The sequence below is a fragment of the Nycticebus coucang genome, chromosome 3, assembly GCF_027406575.1.
Source record: "Nycticebus coucang isolate mNycCou1 chromosome 3, mNycCou1.pri, whole genome shotgun sequence".
Classification (NCBI taxonomy): domain Eukaryota; kingdom Metazoa; phylum Chordata; class Mammalia; order Primates; family Lorisidae; genus Nycticebus; species Nycticebus coucang.
The window spans coordinates 143573199-143595166 of record NC_069782.1 but is presented as its reverse complement, the minus strand read 5'-3'; the positions used below and the strand labels follow the sequence as shown (position 1 = coordinate 143595166).

General features: G+C 41.8%; 1 protein-coding gene across 6 annotated transcripts in view; it reads left to right on the top strand.

Moving 5' to 3' along the window:
• ABLIM1 (actin binding LIM protein 1) overlaps window positions 1-21968 on the top strand; it is a 316427-nt gene that overhangs the window by 99401 nt on the left and 195058 nt on the right. For 5 of the 6 annotated variants that reach the window (XM_053583778.1, XM_053583779.1, XM_053583777.1 and 2 more), the window contains exon 1: window positions 12566-12809. The exons of the other annotated variant lie outside the window; for it this stretch is intronic. In XM_053583778.1, coding sequence (XP_053439753.1) covers window positions 12566-12809 — 244 coding nt within the window. Of the gene's footprint in view, window positions 1-12565; window positions 12810-21968 lie in introns of those variants that run through there. 6 annotated transcript variants of the gene reach the window in all.

Genomic DNA, 21968 nt, shown 5'->3' with positions numbered 1-21968 from the left:
AAAAATTTGTTTAAATTAGCCTGGTATGGTGATGCTGACTTATAGTCCCAGCTACTTGGGAGGCTGAGGCAGGAGGATCACCTGAGGCCAGGAGATGTAGGTTGCAGTGAGCTATGATGATATCACTGCACTCTAGACAGAATGATGGAGCAAGACTCTGTCTCAAAAAAAAATTAAACAAAGATTTCTTTCCTTCCTTCCTTTCTTCCTTACCTTCTTTCTTTCTTTTTTTTGAGACAGAGTATCGTCTGTCCTCTATTGTCCTAAGTAGAGTGCTCTGGTGTCATCCTGCTTGGCTCACTGCAACTTCAAACTCTTGGGCTCAAGTGATCCTCTTATTTCAGTTTTTCTATTTTTTAGTAGAGATGGCGGGGAGGGTGTTTGCTTTTGCTCAGGCTGGTCTCAAACTCCTGAGTTCAAGCAATTCGCCCACCTCAGCCTACCAGAGGGCTAAGATTATAGGTGTGAGCCACCATGCCCGGCCCTAACAAAGATTTCTTAAATAAGACTGAAAGTAAACACTAGTCATAAAAGAGGGAAAAAAAAAAGCTAATTGAATTTTATTAACCTTAGGAGCTGTTCATCAAAGTTGCCACTGAGAGTGTGAATAGGCAAGCCGCCATCTAGAAAAAAACAGTTATATGCAGTTTATCTGAAAATATAGTCATATCCAATATATAAAAAGAACTCCTACCAATCAATAAGAAAAAGGCAGATAATCATACTTCACAAAGGCATATACTTCGCAAAAGAGGATATCCAAAATGGCCAACACCCTTAATGAAAGAAGCTTCGCCACCATTAGCAGTCTGTAAAAAACAAATTAAAACTGTAATAAGATACCCTTCTACATTTATCAGAGTGGGTAGAATTAAAAAGACTGAGAACACCAAGTATTGGTGAGGATGTGGAACAACTGGAATTCTCCCACATTGCTGATGGAAATATAAGAGGTTTCTGAATGGGGGGGTTGTATTTCTATCTCTCTGGAGCAGTGATATTTTTCTTTTTCTTTTTCTTTCTTTCTTTTCTTTTTCTTTTTTTAGACAGAGTCTCTGTTGCCCTGAGAATGCCATGGCATCATAGTTCACAGCAACCTCAATCTCCAGGGTTCAAGAGATTCTCTTGCCTAAGCCTTCCGAGTAGCTGGGACTAAAGGCACCTGCCACAATGCCCAGCTAGTTTCCTATTTTTAGTAGAGATGGAGTCTTGCTCTTGCTCAGGCTGGTCTTGAACTTCTGAGTTCAAGGGATCCTCCTGCCTTGGCCTCCCAGAGTGCCAGGATTACAGATGTGAGCTGCCGAGCCTGGCACACTGGTGTATGGAGAGAGGATCTCAGATGTGCCTCAGAAATTTTTTAGATCATTAATTAAATTATTTTCCAAAGAAGTTCAAAGCACAGTGACTATTCTTTTTTTAAAAATCTTTTTTTTTTTTTTTATCAACATAATTTAAGTGTGCCACAGAAGTTTACTATAGGTTCCAGTGTGCTGTGAGATAAAAAGTTTGAAAAACACTGATCTGGAGTTTTCAGTGTTTTCCAAATTTTCTCTGATGAATTTTCTTTGTATCAAAAATACTGAAATGAGAGAAACAATAGCTGAAGTGATACTCGACGTAATTTGAGGGAATAATAAATCAAGGTTGAAATTCTAAAGGTGAAGTTGCAATTCAGAAACAGACAGATTCCTGGGGTTGCAGAGTTAGAGACGGTGACATGGAGTGGGAAACCTTCAGAGGAGGGGTTAGAGATGGTGCCGTGGAGTGGGAAACCTTCAGAGGAGCTCGGACAGCACCTGGGAAGGACGTGAATGAGCCTGTTGCTGAGCTCAGGTGACGTTTCCTTCAGCCCATGTTCTACAGCCTCTCTTGGCCTGAATTTGTTTCCTTTTGCTCTGTGGATTTACGGTACCATCTGTGGTCCTTCAGGGAGATAATACCTTTTTCTTAAACTCTAACAGACAATCTTGTTTTTTTTTAATCCTTAAAAGGCTCTTTTCCTAGCCTTTTACATTTTTAGGCATTACCATTTGCTCTGTTTTCTATTTTGAGGCTGCCTTTTCTTTCCCACTGCACCATATGCCAATGTGAGTGTAAAAATTGATTGTGCCAAGCCATTCTCTCCTCCTGAAAAATAAATAAATAAAAGAACCCCAGAAACACACACACAGCTCCAAATGATCCATCTGTCCTATTGAAGACAGCCACCACCCACTTCATCCTGGGACAGGCTATTTTTGTTTGCTTTGTCCTGGGAATTCTTGTACTGGAAGCCTTTAAAGGGCACTTTGGTTTCCATCAGAAAATGAAAAGCAAAGCACTTTGTTCTTCTGTTTTATACCTATGGCAGGGCCATGCACAAAGAAATGCTCAATAAATGCTGATTGAATTGCCTTTGTGCAGATGACGGTCTCTGCCACAATCAGATTTTTCTGTGCACATTTTTACTGATGGGTGCACGTTGATAATTATGAAGTGGGTTGTGAAAGGGGTAATATGATTTAGAATCCAATATTTGGGGTAATATGATTTAGAATCCAATATTTTCTAGATCTGTTTCCTGCAAATCTATTTTCTCTTAGGTGAGTTTAATTACTAAATTTTCAAATTCTCTGTGGTATCTAAGGATGAATTGAAGCCTTCAGTGAGTTTTATTTTTTTCTTTGCAAACTTCTTCTTTCCCTTTCTTGATGGTAAGTAACAGCGTTCTGCTGTGTTACTGGAACTTTCAATCAATAAAATGGACACGTCTTTAATTAGAATGGTAGGAAGGACTGCTGAGTCAGATCATTTAGTTAATGTAACGAGAGGCTCAAGCATTTATGTTCACAGATCCAATTTGAGGAAATTTGAGCCTAGATGGTCAATTTAAATATTTTTTCTGAGTTAACCTACATGAAGGATTCATTTTTAAGTTCATAAGTATTTGGGAAGCACCTCGCTTGAAGCAGACACAGAAATGAGGGAGACCACCTCTGCTTTCAAGTTCATGGATCAGGGATTTCTCTACTATTTCATCCACTCCTATGGTTCCAGCCCTCAGCTCTGGGATGGGTGGATGGATGCTTCCAGAACTACACCTCCAGGTCTGATTTCTCACCTGAGATCCGGGCCAACATTTTCTGTTGCCCACTGGATGTTCTGATGATCTTAAACTCTTATTACATCTGAAATGTGCTCATTATCACTTCTTTCTACCCAAATTCATTCTCTTTCCTATATTTCTTATTTAAATGGATCTACCTTTTATAGTTAAAGTCTAATATATGAATTGTTTTTGTTTTTGTTTTTGTTTTGAGACAGTCTCACTTTGTCACCCTTGGTACAGTGCCCTGGCATCATACCTCACAGCAACCTCAAACTCTTGGGCTCAAGTGATCCCCTTGCCTCAGCCTCTCAAGTACTTGGGGCCTATAGTCCCAGCAGTGGGGGGACTGGCTACAACAATGCCTGGCTTTTTTCTTTTCTTTTTTTTTTTAATGATGGGGGATCTTACTCTGGCTCAGGCTGGTCTCAAACTCATGAGCTCAGGTGATCCACCCACCTTGGCCTCCCAGAGTGCTAGGATTACAGGTGTGACCCACTGTTCTTTTTGATGTCACCCCTTACATTAAAGATTGACTTCCCCCTTTAGCAAGTATCCACATTCTTTTATTTTGGTCATTTGTCTATTGCAATCACCTCCAATCTGCAGTGTCCATCTTCAGTATGACTCGTGTATGGATCCATGTAAGAGAGGAATGGCTCAGCGGGATACTGTACGTTTGTGGGAAGATCATGGAACTATCTTGTTTTCCTTATCTGGTAATAACCCTGTCTTGCTTCCCTTGCCTCATGGTCATCCAGCATATCCATCTCTTTCCTACCTCAATGTAAGCTAGGTACTCTCCCTTTATTCCTCCTCTCGACTGCTGATGTAAATTGACTATGTCCCCATTTCCAGATTTTCATTCAGTATTTTTAGTGACAGCTCTTTCAACGGATCCCCTCTCCAAGTACTTCCCCTACCAATTTGGCACAATCTGAAGTCCTCCCATCCTCCAGTTCTGCCCATCAGAAAGCACCCCACATCATGGCCTGTCCCGATCAATGACATGGTATCAACACTGGCATGCTTTGGGACTCCAAAGGCAGGCACTGCATTTGTTCTCATTCCCAAAAGTTAATGGGTGGATGAAGTAGTAACTCCCAGATTACGATCTATAGAACATCAGAGAGAATCAATGGTCTTTGCCCTGAAGCAAATGATAGAAGTAAAACTTAATGGGGAAATATGGATGAACCTGAAAAACATGTTGAGTGAATGAAGCTGAGACCAAAGGAGACATATTGGATGGTTCCATTTATATGAAGATATGGAATGTGCAAAAAGTGATAGAAATCAGAACGATAGTTAGAGTTTGGGGATGGGGATTGACAGGGAAGGAGCACATAGGAACTTTCTGGGGTCTCTTAAGAGAGATGAGGTTTACACAGGCAAATGCATTTGTTAAAACTCATCAGATTGCACACTTAAGATCTATGCTTTTTATTGTATGTAAATTATACCTTAATTTCATAAAAATATATTTAATAAATCAATTCAAGGGGGAAATTGCAGAAAAGTATGTCATAATATCTTACTAGTGGTTAAAGAGAAAAGACTGTGGGGTAGTGTGGGTAAGAGTAGACAAAATAATAGAATGGGGAAAAGAGAGGATACGCTCTTGTATTTCTGACCAGGAAAGGGTGGTAAAATTTGCTTTGCAAGTGCTACTAGTACCATGCAGTCTATTGTTTGGGAATACAGTTTTGCAGCAGATTAAAATCTGATTTCAGAAATTTTATGTAGAATCTTCCAATGCTTCTAAAAACTCTTGCACCCTACTGCCTTCCCCCAGTATCTGAAAAACTTCATAATTGCTTGGTTTAAGCTTGGGTAGGAGGGTTTACACAACAAGTCTGGTTCCAACTAACACGTAGAGCCAAGACGGAGAGCCTGAGGCCATAGTAGGCCTGAGAGCTTCTTTTGTTTTATTGTCAGGTGAAAATGTGGACAGTGCTTTTGATTTTTTTTGTAATTAGTTGCAAATGTTTGAAACTTGAGAGATTTCACCTAAAAGTTTGAACATTTAGAAATACCTGGCTTGCATTCCAAAACAGCAATAATTGTCTAGATCCAAGCAGCACTAACTTCTATAAAATTAAGATATAATTTACTTTACATACATCTTACCACTCTAAATTATCTGGGGACCAATCTGCGGCCTCCATTTTTTAAAAAAAATTCTACTGTCAGTCCTCTGAGGATTTTAATTTTGCAACTTCTGAATCAACATTTATGAATCCACGCCTATGTGCCAGGAGCTATCAAAGGCTTCAGTAGATATGGAGGGCAGATACTATTATTGTATCTATTTTACAGATGAGGTTACCAAGGTTCAGCAAGGACTCACATGGTGTTGCCAAGCCGGAAGCAGTGAAGCCAGGATTTGAACTAGGTATTCTGACCCCAGAGCCTGTGAATTTATTGACTACGTTCTTGCTCTGTTTTTTACTTTTAACTTTGGTTTCATCCATTCCTTAGTAAAAATTTAGTGCTTCCCTCAGGTTAATTGAGTTCTTGTTAGCTTCCTTATGATTTATTTTGGTAGAATAATCCCTGGTCTCCAAACTGTATTGATTTTGCATCCCTAGCAGTAGAAAAATGGGAAAAGAATTGATTGCATAATATGTATGAATACATATTACTTACTGGTAAATAATAAACTTGTGCTAATATTATCTACATTCTAAAACATACAGACATTTAAAAGTGTTGAAGAATAACATTACCTATAAATAGGCATATATATGTAATCTAGAATATAAATATGTATATATATATAAATATATAATCTAGAATTTTCTTTCCACACTACAGTAGACTATTTTGTAGGTATTACACACCCTATTTTGGCAACCAATAGATTAAATGATGCCTGGATAGTGATTCTGCATGAAAGCATTTTCATATCAGAGACTGCCAATTTTCTATCCAATAAATTGTCTCTTCCAGATAAAGGGTGCTGTAGAAAGGTCATCAGATCTGCCCAGACTATGGAAAGACAACAGAAAGTTCTCCATTGTTAGAAAAAGTATTGTCCATCTGTATCCACATTTAAAACTCTGTGTTCTAAAACCTTCCACAGCTGTGAACTTCCAAATAGCCAAAGGCATCTTTTATTCATATTAAGGCCTGTGATTTGCCTTTGGAGAGTGCATGTTCTCTTCAAACATCTCATTCTGTGGGTCAGAGGGAAGCAGCTTCCTTGGGGGTCTCCGTTTCTCAGTGTGAGATGTGGGGGCGTCAGGTAGAGCGCAGGTCTCTCATCTGACAGTTTTAAGTAGTTGGACAAAGCAAGTGCTGAGACAGGCTGTTAATAATGAATCAGTGTGAAATGTATTTGTGGACTGGTGCCAACACTTCTCCTGGAATTCTAGTACTCTCTAAAGAAAGAGAGAGAGCATACCTTTTGTGGCCTGCTGCGTGCTTGCTCAAAGGTCATGCTGTGTTATCTCTCTAAATTGAGTTGTTTATATGTGGATGGATACCCATCCTGGGCACTTACCCATGACCCCTGACTTCCTTTTCCATCAACTTGGACAATCTGAAGGAAGCATTCTTCTGCAGCTTCCTCCATTTGGAATGTTCTTTTCTGCCTTTCCCTAACCTCCCTATGTCCTTTGTAAATTTGTCTTCAAGGCCCAGATGGAACATCACATTCTCTGAATCCCACCAGCACCAGGCTGACTTAATCTTTCCTTTTCATGCACTTTCATAAAATCAGAGCTTAACATTGAGAAAATGCAAGGGAACCTGTTTGTCACACCCCCTGCCAACTTCATAGAGGGAACAACTTCTGTGTATGTGTCACTGCTGGGAATGTAAAAGAAATACATAAAGTTGTTCATGTGAGATATGAAATGTAGGCCATGTCTCTGTTCTGAAGCATTTTCTTTCATTAAGGTCCAAAGTTTGTTTTCAAAGGTAGGAAATTCAAAGGGAATCATATCCCCATACTCAGTCTAAACCAAGCCTGCCAACTTTTAGTGCCATAACTCTGTACTGCAGTGGTATTTACCAAGTTGCACCATAGCTAGGCAGACCCATCTTGGTCTCCTGCTAACATATGTGCTCTGTGAGGGCCCCTGTCTTATTCATCATTCAAGCTGCTGACACTTGGCCTGTCATATTGGAGGCACTCAATAAATGCTTTTAGCATGAAGTTCGTTCACAGACACAAAGGATGGAGGAAGGCCTGGCCCTTATTTTAACTGGGTTTCCTGTTGTGTTCTTTATCTACCACCCATATTTCTCATGACCATACAATACAGGAGTTCTGTGGAGTCCAGAGGTAAGTGAACTCAAGAAAAGAAGGCAGCAAACGAGAAAGAGGCCCTGCTTATAGCACAGTCAGAAAAGAAGTGATCTGCGTATTACAGATTTTCTAGTAAATAGACAATGAACATGAGGTTTGCCAGAGTGAGTTGGAGCTTTTCAGTGTTGAGAGAGATGAATTATAAATATTTCAAACTGTGCCACTGGAAACGCTTCCCTCTGCAGTTTTCCTCCTGGGAGAGCCATGGAGGGGAAGCCAGAGCAAGCAGGCATCACACACCTGCTCCGGGGTCAGCACCTCCATCAGCAGAGGAGCAGAGAAGTGCTGACACTGGGGGTTCCGGTTCTACACTCAGCTATTTAGCCCACCAGCAAGGGCAGCCTGTCTCCTAATTACCAACCACTGGGACAGCTTCGTATGGCCACAGCTGGCTAGGACCTCTCAGGCATGTGCCAGCCACTTAGTGCCTTCTAGTTCAGTGGCACTTAGCTACACTCTAACCAGGAGGATGATAATTCTATCTTGCAGCTGTGTTTGTGATGATAGACGTTTTCAGAGCCCTGTAGAGAATGTGTACATTTTCCTCTCCTAGTAAAGCAGTTAATGGTGGCTGGAGTGTGTTTTGTCTTTGATCTCTGCCTTTGACCCAAGTACTAGGGAATCATATTTCACAGAGACTTATTTTAGAGAATTAGTGACTTTTATTTATAAGGCATTGAGTACTCAGCAGTGTAGAGCTGTATATGAAGGAAGCAGGGTGACAAAGGCAAGACCCCAGCCCTCCAGAAGCTTAGCAGCTGGAAGGGGAAATAAGGCGCCTGCAGGTAACCATAATGCAAGGCCAGGTATGATAAATACAGTACAGCGGCTATTGGGGACAAACTAGGAAGAAATTAATTCTAACCAAAGTGGCTCTGGAAGCCTTGAAGAAGGAGGGAATGTTTGAGCTGCATTATTAAGCACAGGTTGATTTCACAGTGGTTCAGACGGGAAGAAAGTTGAGAAAATTCAGGAAAAGAGAAAGAATCGTGGGAAGGATAAAGGGATGTGTTCAGGGCATAGAGAAGGTTTGCAACTGAAGGTTTGCAAGCCAGTGGATTGTGATGTGGGGGCAGCAACTTAGCACTCTGACTCTATGGAACAGATTCCGAAGAGAGTCTTGTCTAACACACCGAGGCTGAGCTCAGGGGATGCCCGTGACCCCACCCCAAGCCGATCTGCACCTGTGGCTGCTTCCTTGCAGGCTTCCAAGTCTGCCTCTCATTGTTACTTGGAAACCTTGCCCATGGAGAGTATTGCCCGAGAGTAATTTGAGACACTTGATGTCTGTTATACTAATTATGCTTCAGTCCTCGGAGGGCCTTGGTGCTCTCAATCCTGAATACTCAGCAGATTTTATGTAGTATCTGAATTATTAATGGAGAAGATATGAAAGAGGGGGCTTGGCTGCTTGCTCTGTTTGGAGCAAGTCTTGGGCAAGTGGCATTACGGGAAGAGAAGCAGCTGCTCGCAGAGTGATGGAGGAAGCAGGCGGTCCCGGGGAGCCCTGCCCAGACGGGAGCCTGTGCCAGTATGCTCAGAAAATCACAGCCTGCTTTGGAGGGATGGGTAAGCCCCCTTAAACACTGGGCTTTGCCGAGGAGATGCTCCGGGTTGACAATGCTGATGAGCAGATGGACTAAACTTTAGGACTTGCTGGGAGCAGGGTAACTGCTGCTGAGCGTGAGAACCACAAACGGGCTGAGTCGCGCTGGTCTGCAAGTCCATTTGCATCCCTTTCTCAGAAGCTTCCCACTTAAAAAAAAATTGCTGTTTCTCTGCTTAATCTGTTCTGCTCAGCAGCAAAGATCATCCTAACTGCTGTGAGCAAACTGCAAGAGTTTCAGGGCTGAGCTCATTTTGTTCATTTTGATTAAAAACCAACAAACAAAATCGAAAAGCAAGTAACCTCCTTGTCATTGATGAAGCCACAGGGGAAAGCCAGACCATTTCTTTAGAGAACCAAATTCATAAAGATTCACATTTTAAGGTGGTGATTGGCTCACTAAAAAAATTTCTTAACAAGAAGCAAATAGATTTTAGTAGGACTGGGAACTTGTCTGTAAAAAGACCTAAAACCGTAAATCATTACTTAGAGTAAAATTAAGGAAAAGTCAGGGTTTGTTGGTAGACAATTGCTGTGCTGAGGAAAAAGGCTAGTTACGGCATCTGTCCCCTGAGCCCGTGGAGCCCCCAAACACCTGGCTTTGGGTTGGGGTTCATCTCATCAGGTATCTCCCCAGCTCCTATAGTGTGGGGAGGCGGGGCGCCCAAGGCCTTGGAGTTCCCCTTGGAGAAGTTTCCACCTGATGGTTTCTTTTCATACAAAACCCACTGCCCTCCTTGGCAATTGCTGTGACTGGGATCTGACATGGTTTGTGGCAGGAGCGGGAAGGGAAAGACAGACACAGGGTGCTTCTGAGGGTCTCCCCCGACTGTACTTTCCTGGGTAAAGAGGTTGCTGTCAGGGAGATGCCATTGAAAGTCTCTTTTTAAGACTGAAGGCTTGGCCTGGCTGCTTGGTGTTTACTCTGAACTGTGCAGAGGAGATTAAGTGAAAAACTCTGAGCACCTGGGAAGTGGAACGTAGTTCACAGGTATCAGTGGTCACTGCTGCTCCCACCCTGTGAACAGCCAGCACTTGCACCCTCACGTCTGTCCATTGCCTGAGGAAGGAGTCGGCCTCCTCACCTGTATATGTAGTTGGGTTGTCTTTCACAGCAAGCACACACCTCTGACACTCATCAGTGTTCTTTTTTTTTTTTGGCCGGGGCTGGGTTTGAACCCGCCACCTCCGGCATATGGGGCCGGCGCCCTACTCCGTTGAACCACAGGCTTCTCCCTCTCATCAGCGTTCTTTATGATCTGTCTACATTTAGTTTACTTTCCACCCTGATCTAAAACTCAGAACAGTATCAGAATTTTTACATATAATCTGATTATTGAAGAAGAATTTATTTTTTTTTGTTTTCTAGTCTCTCGGAAAATGATTGCTTCTTAAACTGAATATTCGAGTCTGTAAACTTGTCTAGTGGAGGCCTGAGTACGCTTTGCTGAGACAGCCGCTGGGCAGTGGGGCAGAGTTAACGTATGTAATTAGCTTAGTGGGCTGGGGACCGAGGAGCCAGAACAGCTGTCTCGGAATAGTTACACTTGGTCAACTAAGATGCTATATTTGAAGAAAATCATCACCTTATCTGTCCAAAGTCCATGTGTGTATGTTGTTATTGTGTACCAGAACTGGTGTTTAGAATGTCTGTGTCATAAACACCAGATAAACACACGTATTTTATAAAAAGATCTTGTAAAAACAATTAAGTGGATGCTCGGGTTCTCCGTCTACAAAGAGCAGAGATACAGGAAACTGACTAATCACAGCAAGAAGGACTTCATGGTGAGGCCAGAAGTCCCCACTCTATAATGTTTACTGGAAAAACTTAGCTGGGAGAACCCAGGAGGTGGGAGGTGGGCCTGAGGGATCTGCATTTTAGACAGTTCATCCAGGAATCACGTTTTGGGAAACATTGATAGAATATCTTACCTTGCATATCTGGGTTTCTTCAAAATGGGCAAGTAAGAAGCAGAACACTTGCAGATCATTTTACCCGCTTTGTAAACTGTTTTCAGTGGAGGACTTTGGAAGGATCGGGGCTGGGGAGGTTTGTGTAGGCCTTAACTCCCAGAATTTGGGGGAAGTCTTGAGGCATGTCTTTGGTACTTTTTCCACTTCCCAACTCTGCCCCGACGGGGCGCCTCTAGGACAGAGTCTGTCTCTCCCATTCCCACTGCGCTTCCTATTGGGCTAAAATAATTCTAGCAAATTTGGATTTTCTGGTTCTTGAATTCTGTTGCCAAACCCTACATTAAAGATTAGGATCTGGTATCAAAAGAAGCAAGAATGTCCTTTCCCTGCTTCATCTGCCTACAGAATTTGTGGCAGGACTTTGACTCTTGTGGCAGGGACAGTCACAGTTTGGGAGTTGGGAGACCTGGCCCTACCCTAGGCTTTCTGCATTGTCATGAGGAAGCCACTTAGCTTCTCTGAGACTTACTTTCCTCATTCTATACTTAAAGGGTGGAGTAGATCAGTGCTTCCCAGGTGCTGGCCTTCATCTGGGAAACTTTTAGAAGTGTAAGTTCCTGGGGTCTGGGCTAGTAGTATCCTAGATTTTGTATTTTTTGAAAGTTCTACAGATGTTTCTATGGGAGCCTAGATGATCTGTGAAGGCCTCTCCAGCTCTGTAATTCTATTCTGTTTAAAGTGCAAGGGTCGTAATGCAAAGATAATTGAGTTAAAGCCCATTAGCCCAAAGACAGGAGAAGGAAAGAGTGTGGGTTTATTCCCTCTGACCTGTGACTATTGTGTGGTCACAGGTGGTCACATAGACTCGTCCACACGTTACTGTGTGGGCATCAGAGGGTAAATGCCCATTACCAGGGTTGTTCTTTGTCTCTTAACCTGATTTTATGAGGGTCCTGCTAGCTTGTAACTTTGTGAAAACATACCACCTACCCAGTAATTCTGTCCCCACTGTATGACTCTTCTAGAGAGTCTGCAATAGCCAAAAACCAATGAAACAACTTAAAGATTCTTATTAGCATTGCATTAATAGGATGAGGCAGAAGGATATTCCTGGCACTAAAGGGAAGGATCCTCCTCTAGAAAATAGAAAGGAAATGATTCTTTACTCTGGCTCAGAGCTGGGTTTGTTGCTAGTCAAAGCTGAGGACCTTTAATTGAAGTCCTCCCTCTGTGAGATGAGAAATCCTGAAGAACGTATTCTCCTGAGTCTTTTCTCATATGTATTCCTGTATACAATATGTGGATATATGCCTATTCCCAGTACTCTTACAAGATGATTTGGAATATTCTAGAAATATTTGCAGTAAAAGTCTTTTCAATATTGCAGCCAGGTCTTTCCTCTCACTTTGGATATGAATCTAACTCAGACTGACATAGTCTTGATGTCCTGATAGTGACTGTTTTTATACCTAATCATCTGACTGAGAATATGGAGCCCTAAGCTCTTGAGCGTAATCGCTTAAATACATCTTCCTTAATCTTCTTTGCCTGGCAGTGAGAAAGGGAGAGAGGCAGCTATGGGGAAGCACAGCTTCTTGGGCTCCTGGTCGCTGCTTCTCTTTTCTTTGTAATGCACCCCAAGATGCCTGCCTTCCTTGGTTTGAAGTGTCTGGGGAAATTGTGCAACTCTGAGAAAAGCAAAGTCATCTCAACGAAAAGAACAAGTGCCCGGGTCTCATCCAGAAGGAAACTGATTGTTGAAGACCTGAGTGTCCCTGGGACCTCCATCCCCCGTCACAGACGTGCCACCATCACCCACTTGTTGTACCTACATCCTGAGGGCTACTGCCCACATGGGCACATGTGCAACAGCTTTGATCCTTTGGGTAAGCAAAAGAACCCACTCGGGAGAGGATTCTGTATTTTGTGATCAGTATAAGTAATAGACTATTATCTAGACCATTCTTCCGTAGTATGTCCTTCAAAGGAAACATTATCCTTAATGTATAATTAATGGGAGTGAAGGTGAGAGAAATGGAGAATGTAACATAAGTACGGCCCTGGAGCTAAATACTGAGAGTATTTTTGTCCATGACTTTATGATAGCAGTAACAAGTGTACCTCTTTCCAAACTTGGTCTGAATAATTGTCAGTAATAGGAAGTATGATGGAAAAGAAAGATCTCTATGTATAGCTACCGTTCTTTCACAGGACAAAGGATGAATGGAAAGGAAATATTCAAGGCAGCAGCAGGACGCTGGCAAAGGATGACCTAAGTAAAGCTGAGGTCTGCACACTGTCACTGCCTACAGAGGGCTTGTCTTGTAAAATTTTTTAAAAGAAGAGTAAAAGAGCATTTTTAATCTTGAGAGAATCACTGGAATTCTTTTCAGTGAAGCTTATTAAAATGTGGTTACTCAGCCATCTGCCTGGGAAAGAGGTAGACAAAGCCCAGGGTGAGGGTAGAGTTTTTGTACTTGGGAGTTTTCAGACTTTGAAGCATCATAGCGCCTCTGTGAATGAAAACGATACCTGCCCAACTGCCCACGTCGTGTCCAACTCAGCACTAGCATTAGTGCAGAAGGCTATTAGACACGATCCCTACAAATGTATGAAGTTGAGTCCAGTTATAGCCCCAACAATTATTGGGCAGCCAGAGAGAATGGTAGAGAGGGATTAAGGTTAGCTGGGGGAGTTAACCTGTAATAAATTGTTTTGTTATAATTAATTTTTAATAGCTTTATTGAGATATGGTTCATCTACTGCATAATTCTGCCACTGAAAGAATATAGTTCAGTGGATTTTAATATATTCCTAATATGTACAACCATCACTATGGTTAATTTTAGAATATTTTTATCGCCTCAAAAAGAAACCCTGTACCCTTTTGCTATTACCCCCCGCCCCCCAACCAAACCTCTCTATCCTCATGGTCCAGCCTAGAGAAATCTAAATCTACTTTCTGTGTCTATAAATTTTCTTATTCGGGACACTTTATGTGAATGGAATCATATGATTTGTGGGCTTTTGTGTCTGGCTTCTTTTAGTTCGCTTACCATTTTCAAGGGTCATGGTCCTGTAGCATGTATCAGTACTTCACTCCTGTTAGCACTGAATGATATCTCATTGTATGGATGTATCACATTTTATTTATCCCTTCCCTAGTTGATAGACATGTGGGTTGTTTCTACTTTTTGGCTATTATTCATAATGCCACCATGAACATTCATGTACATATTGCTGTGTGGACATATGTTTTCAATGCCCTTGGGTAGATACCTAGGAATGGAATTTCTGGATCATAGGGTAGCTATGTTTAACATTATGCGGAACTTCAAGACTATTTGACAAAGTGGCTGCCCCATTTTACATTCCTGCCAGCAGCTTAGGAAGGTTCCAGTCTCTCTGCATCCTTGCCAACACTTGTTATTATCTGACTTTTTTATTTTAGCCATCCTAGTATATGTGAAGTGGTATCTCATTGTGACTCTATTGAGCTTTGACAGGGACAGGGAGGGCTGCCAAGCAGATCGGTCCTAGGGCAGAACAGGATACCGATTCTGACTGATGCTGATGGTGACAGTTCCTTGGCTCTTTCGCTCTCCAGTAGTCTCCTCATCACTGTTCCAGAATGTTAGGGGAGCAGAGAGTGGGGATGGAGAGACCATGACTGCTTCCCCAGATCCCTGCCACACTATGCTAGAAAGACTTTGTTCAGAACCAGCTGACCACACCTACTGCAGCGTAGGGCACCTCCCTCAAATATCAGTTCCATGTGCTGGGTTCCAAATATCAGGAACCCTTTGTTGAGGAAAAAATATATTTTATGGAACAAATAGGGATACAAATGAAACATGTCATTTTCTGTTATAGCTAAAACTTCACAGTAAACAATTTCAGTGCTTCTAGTGAATATTTCTATTCAAAGAGATTCAGATCAGTTGTCTTTGGAATGAGCTGTTGCTGCTCTTGAAAGAGAGAAAGTGTGTAGGTAAGAGACAGCAGGAAGTCAAAGGGAAACTGTAGTTGAATGAGAGAGCCTTGTCAGCAGGTTCAGTGGAGAGAGAACAAGAGAATTAAGAGTATCAGAGACAATCCTGGATAAAGAAAAGGGAAAGCATTACATTATTGGGCTACTCATATCTTAGAGGAGGCAAATAAGGAAATCTGGGAAATTAGGTAAGTGTTTTGGCTTTGAGGTTGGACATTCTAGAAGTTGAATCCCTGCTGTTCTATTTACTAAATGTGTTACTTTGGGAAGTTCATGATTCCAAGCCAGTTTCCTCATTTGTAAGGTACGCAGAAGATTGCATCCCATATATGATTGCTGTAAGTGGATCTGTCCCTACAGCAGTGTTTTTCAACCTAAAATCTCACAGCCCACTTGAACCTCTAGTTAAACTTATATGGCACACTTAAATTCTGTTGATTAAAAAAAAAAGAATAAAAAACATTTTGCTTTGAATGTCTTTCGAAAATAATTTAATTAACAATCTTTAAGAAATTTAGCGGCACACTAGTTCAAAATCACTACCCTAGAACCCTGAGCAAATGTTTTTCGCAGGTTCCCTGTCTATATAAACAATAGGAGTTTACCCCAAATCAGTATATTAACAGCCCAATCTTGTTCAATCCTGGGGAAAAAGTACTACGCCAGACTGAGGGAGAGATTGCTGGCCAGGCTCTTCTCTTGGAATCAAGCCAGCTCTGGGGTTCTGAGAAATTCCTTTGGCTGACTCCTACCTAGGGTTCCTTGGGTCCCCTGGTCAGCCAACCCAGAGCATAGAGATATAGAAGGTCATCAGAGAGAGCTCTGAAGAGGAGGCTGGGATGTCCCACCCGGACAGCACTGCAGGCCTCTGTTGGTCTCAGATATCAGAGAGGCCTTTGACATTTTTGAGGAAAGCATGGCATCAAGGATGGGGCCCTGCTTTCCTGGGTCTAACGGCAGTATTGAATATAAGGATGAAATGAAGACCTGTATTTCAAAGTGTTTGGTAAAATGGCACCAAATCATCCCACTAAATTTGAGTTACAGTAATAATAATAGACTTGTGATATAGCTGACACTGGCACTTTTTGACAGCCTTTATAGTAACTGAATTAAAAAAAGAAGAAAAATAATAATAATTTATTTTGAAAAACATATGATCTCTATTATTTGCCTTCATGCTGTGAAGTAATAGAGGCGTAGTTTTGGGGCTGCCGTGGCCTGGGACTATAATTGCTTCGCAGGACGTGGGATTCCCAGGAAGCCACTGTGTGTGCTTGGAGTATCCTGTTTCGGACAGGTGCTGGGAGGAAGTGCGCCCTCCTGCAGCCATCATGTAGCCCCACAGTGTTGGGGAGCAGCTCCTGGCCAGGAGCTCAGGAATATCTGGCAAAGACCTCCTGCAGCTGCCAGAAAGACCTCAAGATGCAGCTTCCTGTTGTTGTCTGGTGCTCAACCTCTGCTTGAGCTGTGCAGGGGGTCCATGCTTTTCAAAGTGTCCCCATATGTGTCTGTCCTTTGTCATGCTCAAAACAACCCCCGGAAATCAGCAGGGAAGGAACTGTTTTCCCACTTAACAACAGGAAAGAAATTAGTGAGGAGCTGGGACATGTGGACAAAACAAATATACCAAGGAACAAAAAATAGCGTCTGCAAATAGTCGTAAGTCATCTCTGATTGTGGATGCTACGCCATTCTAGAAAAGCCATCATCCATTAGGGGCCTACTACGTCTCAATCACTATGCTAAGCATTTTATAATTTTTTTCCCTGTTTGATATTCCCAGTAATGCAACAAAACTTGTATCCCCATTATATCCATAAGAAAACTGAGGCATGTGCCATTAAAAGACTCTCCAAAGGTCATGTAGGTAGTAAGTGGAAAAACTAGATCTGGACCCAGCTCTACCTGCCATGCAAGTTCATGGTTTTAACATTGACTCTATACTGCATTAGTCCAAGTAGTGTAAGAACAGCACATTCGTGAGGTCAGCTGAACACTGGCACATGTACAGATTCTAAATAATATTGCTAATTAAGTACTTCAGTGACTCAAATTTGAAGGCTTTCATAAAATAAATTGCATTTGCCAGGAAAATTAGTAGAGATTTATTTTCTCTAATTCACAAATACAAGGTCTCTGTATGGAATTTTTCCTCATTCTACAGTAGGAAATTGCAGTAAGCTTTTGAATCTTACTGTCCTCCTGAGCTTTGGGGTCTAGTACAAATGAAAGAACATATTTAGGGCAATTACCTTCTTGACAAACAAACAAGAAGAGACTGGCACTGCTATCAAAGCCTAAGGATATCTGGAGAGGATTCAGTGATTATGTTGTCAGCTGAGTCTAAATCCCAACGTAGAATGTTCTGGACCAGGAACCAAAGTAGACGTGACAGTCCCCTCCCTGGAAAAGCAATTCGTATCCCTGAAGATAGAAAGGTGCTGTTCCTCTGGTTCCAGCACCTGCTGAGGCCTCCTGGTTATGTTCAGCACGCCCCAGGGATTTTCTTCACTTGGCATGGTCTCCCAAGACCCAGATCCTTAGATGTACCACATACCTGGGAGAACCTCGTGTGAACATTGCTGTTTCTCTTCAAACTAACCATAACATACAACGCCAGGATTCTTTAACTTCCTTTTCACGTCTGCTTCTCACCCCATCAATACTCCACAACCCCAGATGGGTATGTCAGAGGGCTTGGATATTGCAGGCTAAAGACGAAAGGGACCTTTTTGTCCACAGGTCAGAGAGCATATTCTTCAAGAGCCCATGGGGCTTTTCTGTTCCCATTTTCCTGGTGATATTGAGAGGCTTTGCTGGGAAAGGGTTTTAAATTCTCCCCTTAAAAGTGAAAGAGCTGCTTGACTTGGCTGTGAAAAATTATGTCCTTGGAGAAGTAGCAGGAAGGAGCGTCTGGTTCCTCCCCTCAGCCCCACCCTCCTGGCTGATGGCTTTGACTAGTGGCCTTTATAAGATGCAGAGTAGTGACAGGCATCTGCCGTGGACAAGGAGACACACCACGGCGAGGCCACCTGTCCTTCCAGCAGCCCGAGTCTCCAGGGCCACATCCAGTGTGTTGAGTCATATGTTGACTTTTATTCTGGTATTGAGGATGGAGATCATAGGTGGCCAGTTTTTTCTAAGCCTTGGAAGGGCATGGACACAGAAAGATTTGAGGTGTCAGCTGTACGGGAAAGCTTCTGATCTTTGCATTGTTTTCCTTTGATTTATAGTTACCAATACCGCTTGTTAATTCCCTAAGCTTCCCATTCCATTAGTTTCATCGTATTTCTCAGAATCATGTTTCAAGCCCTTGACAGTCAAGCCGGCCTTTCTATCACATCTACTTTTATCCCCCAAACACCCACATCAGACTTATTTGTGACAGATGCATGGAAGGCCAGTTCACATTGGGCCTCTGTGTACGCACTGTTCCCCGCCTAGGACAGCCTTCCATTCCTCCGATGCCCAGAAGGACATAGTTGAAGCTGTTCCTCCTCTGGGGAAGCTTCGTCTTCCCTCTTGCTTCATCCTCTGTGCTTTCATAGCGTCCTCTGCATATCTTCCTTCCACTGCCTGTTTATTTACAAGCCGCTCTCTTTTAATACACCATAAATTCCTCTTGAGCTTATGGAGGAAGCCATATTCACATTTTATTTCATTATAGTACCTGGCATGGAAAAAGAGCTGTAAGTGATGTAAATGAATGTTTGCAGAAATCAAATCACCATGTTAAAATACAATGAGGATTGAAATTACCTCCCCCCCACCCCCCGCCCACCCCCATCTACAAGTAGCTGGGGCCAGAAGCTACAAAGTGTAGTGGCTGCAAATTCAGGGGCCAGAATTCCCTGAAATCAAAGTCCAGCTCTGATCTTTCTTTTGTTTGTGTGCCCCAGACAAGCCACTTAATATGTCTGAGCCTCAGTTTTAGCATACATAAAATGTGGTTAAGACTACCTAACTTGCATTAGTATTAGGAGCCCTAAAGGAAAAAAATATATATATATAAGTTAGTAGGAAATCAGTAAACACTTCCTCCTCTTTTTCTCCTTACCCAATGTGTGTGAAGTTAAATGATTGTCTAGATAACATGTAATCAGTGTTCAAAGGAAAGAAAGAGGATTGGAGTGGCCAGGGAGAAAGTAGGATTTGAGATTGGAGGTGGAAAATAGATATGATTTGCCCAAAATAGGAGTAAAAGGAAAATATTCCAATGATCTGAGAGTAGAAAAGAAACTAAAGATAAGACGGTTTTCACTTAGTTCCACTGGCTGAATCTGCCTGGTCAACCTTGTGTTTTTCTGTTTACTTATTATTTTATTGATAATTTTTTGTTTTGTTTTTAATCTCAGGAATGTGGGCAAGTAATTTTTTTCATCTGAAATGCTTTGGTATAAATTACCATAAATGCCCCATTTGTTTGAATTAGATGTGCTCAGACACTAACCTTATTTGAACTGAGACGGTTACGCAGTCTGTTTATTGTTTGGCATTGTTTTTATCCTGGCTGTTAAAAATTCTGAATCTTGCCAGACATGGTGGCTCACATTTGTAATCCTAGTACAGTACTTTGGGAGGCTGAGGCCAGCCTAGTCTGTTTAAAGCAAGACCTGTCTCTAAAAAAGAGAAACAAAAATTGCATCTTATTAAGAGTGACCTAGGCGCAACACCGTTGCACAGTGGCTATTGCGCTGGCCACATACACCAAGGCTGGCGGGTTCAAGCCTCGTCCGGGCCTGCTAAACAACAACTACAACAATAACAACCAAAATAGCCAGGCGTTGTGACGGGCACCTATAGTCCTAGCTACTTGGGAGGCAGAGGCAAGAGAATCACTTAAGCCCAAGAGTTTGAGGTTGCTGTGAGCTGTGACGCCCCAGCACTCTACCGAGGGCAACATAGTGAGACTCTGTCTCAAAAAAAAAAAAAAAAAAAAAGAGTGACCTAGCTTCAAAGAAACCTGTGATTTTAGCATCATTTGATCCTAATGATTCTAGGTCATGATTATGATTATGACTTATGGATTGCATAACTGGCTCTGTAAACACATTTCGATGACATCTATATACTTTTTTTAAAAATCCTGTCCCTTAATTAACTGCTTGACCATGTGAGTTCTTTCCCAGAAATGGGAAAGACATAGAATGGGACCCCAAGGGATAAAGATGAGCGTGGGAAGAAAAGTTAACTAGCTGGGGCCATCCCCCTTTCCATTCACCATGACCCAGATCATTTGTAAGGTCATTTTTGATATCATTAGACTATTCTGAGGTGTTTAACATTTGCTGTTCTGTGGGACAATTCCCAGTTCTATTTCATATCACTCTTTTTCCCTGAAGTGCTATCATGTGCTTCTAGTGTGTAGCTGGATATGTTCATCTGTTATCCTTTCCTCAGGCCAGACTTGTCCTGAAGGGCACAGTCAAACTCTGGAGTCACTTAGTAGCCAACAGTACTGCAGGGGTACTGGCCACATCGTGATTTTCAATCGGTGTGCCATGGCACACTGGCGTGCCTGGAGGGGATCTTAGTTGTGCTATGAAAATTTTTAAAGATCATTAATTAAATTATTTTCAAAAGAAGTTCAAAGCAAAGTAAGTATATTCTTTCCTTTACTTTTTTTTTTTAATCAACATAATTTAAGTGTGCTGAGGAAGTTTAACTATAGGTTCAAGTGTGCTATGAGATTAAAAAGGTTGAAAGACACTGGGCACTTAATACGTAACTGCCTGATCATGGAGGTCATTAACTGGTCCAGTGTTATCCTCCATGGAAATACTCTGTGATGTTAGTTTTTTAGTAATGCTTCAGATGAACTCAATGTAACGTAGATCATGGTTCATTTGTTCTATTTTAAGAGCTTGAAGAGGATGCAAACCGGAAATACAACACATTTCTTGGTTAGTTTCTTTATCTAAATACCTGGAATGATCTAGTTTGTTTTCTATACATGGAAGTAGCTGGTGAAAATATGTTGTGGCCAAGCACCTTCTCTAACTCTTCCTGCAGCTGGGGAGGACCACGTCCTACTTGAAGCTTTCCTCTTTTTTTGCTGGGCACGACCATTCCTTCCTTAGAACCTTCATAGCATGTTGCAGTATCTCTAACTTCACTCCCCTACTACCTAATTTGAGAGCTGCTTAGGTATATGTGCTGTTTCCCTACTAGAATGTAAGCTCGTTGAGGGCTTCATTTAGGCATCTTTGATCCATGGACCACTTTAGCACCTTGAAGGTGATGCTTTACATATTGTAGATGCTCAGTAAATGATTGTTAGCAGAGTGAGCCAACAGTCATTTAGGTCTTTCCATTGTTCCATGATTTTTGCCTAGCCTGCTCTCAGTTGTGGATGTGCTATGGTTTAATGCTGTGTGTGTGGTTTCTTTCTGCGTGCACATTTACTGGCCACTGAAGCGTTATTGGTAAATGCTCGGTGCTCTTAGTATATGTTATTCAGAAATGGAAAAAATATTGTATAATCTAGATTTAAAACCAAGGGGAATTTAAGCTTTAAGTATTTCCCTTCATGTCCTCCCTCTAATCCCCCACCCCCTGAATTCCAAACAAATCCAATACATATGCATCTTTACAGGGATAGTGAGAGGGAGGAAGGAAAGAAAACTACCTTCTAGATCTCTTTCAAAAATACAGCCAGCGGAGCATATGGTACATAGTACTAGCACTGTCTTTGAATTATAGCCATATGCAGCTGATTAACATTTTACAAAGAGAGTCTATGTATATATGTAAATACAATAGAGTATCATAAAATGGCTCATTTCCACAGAGCTTGGTAAATGTCATAACTCACATCCTTCCCCCTGAAACGTAACAGTAGGCTGAAGAGACATTTTGGGGTATACCTGTTCATGAGACAGTTGTTACTTCTGATCCTCATAATGAGAGTTAATCCAGGCAGGCTTCTTTACATATTTTAAAAAGGACAAAGCACTTCAGCACATTATGTGTGCATACGAATTCCATTATGTTTATACAATAAAACGGTCCAATTAATAATTAATTCTCTTGATAGAAAGTTTTTCTGTTT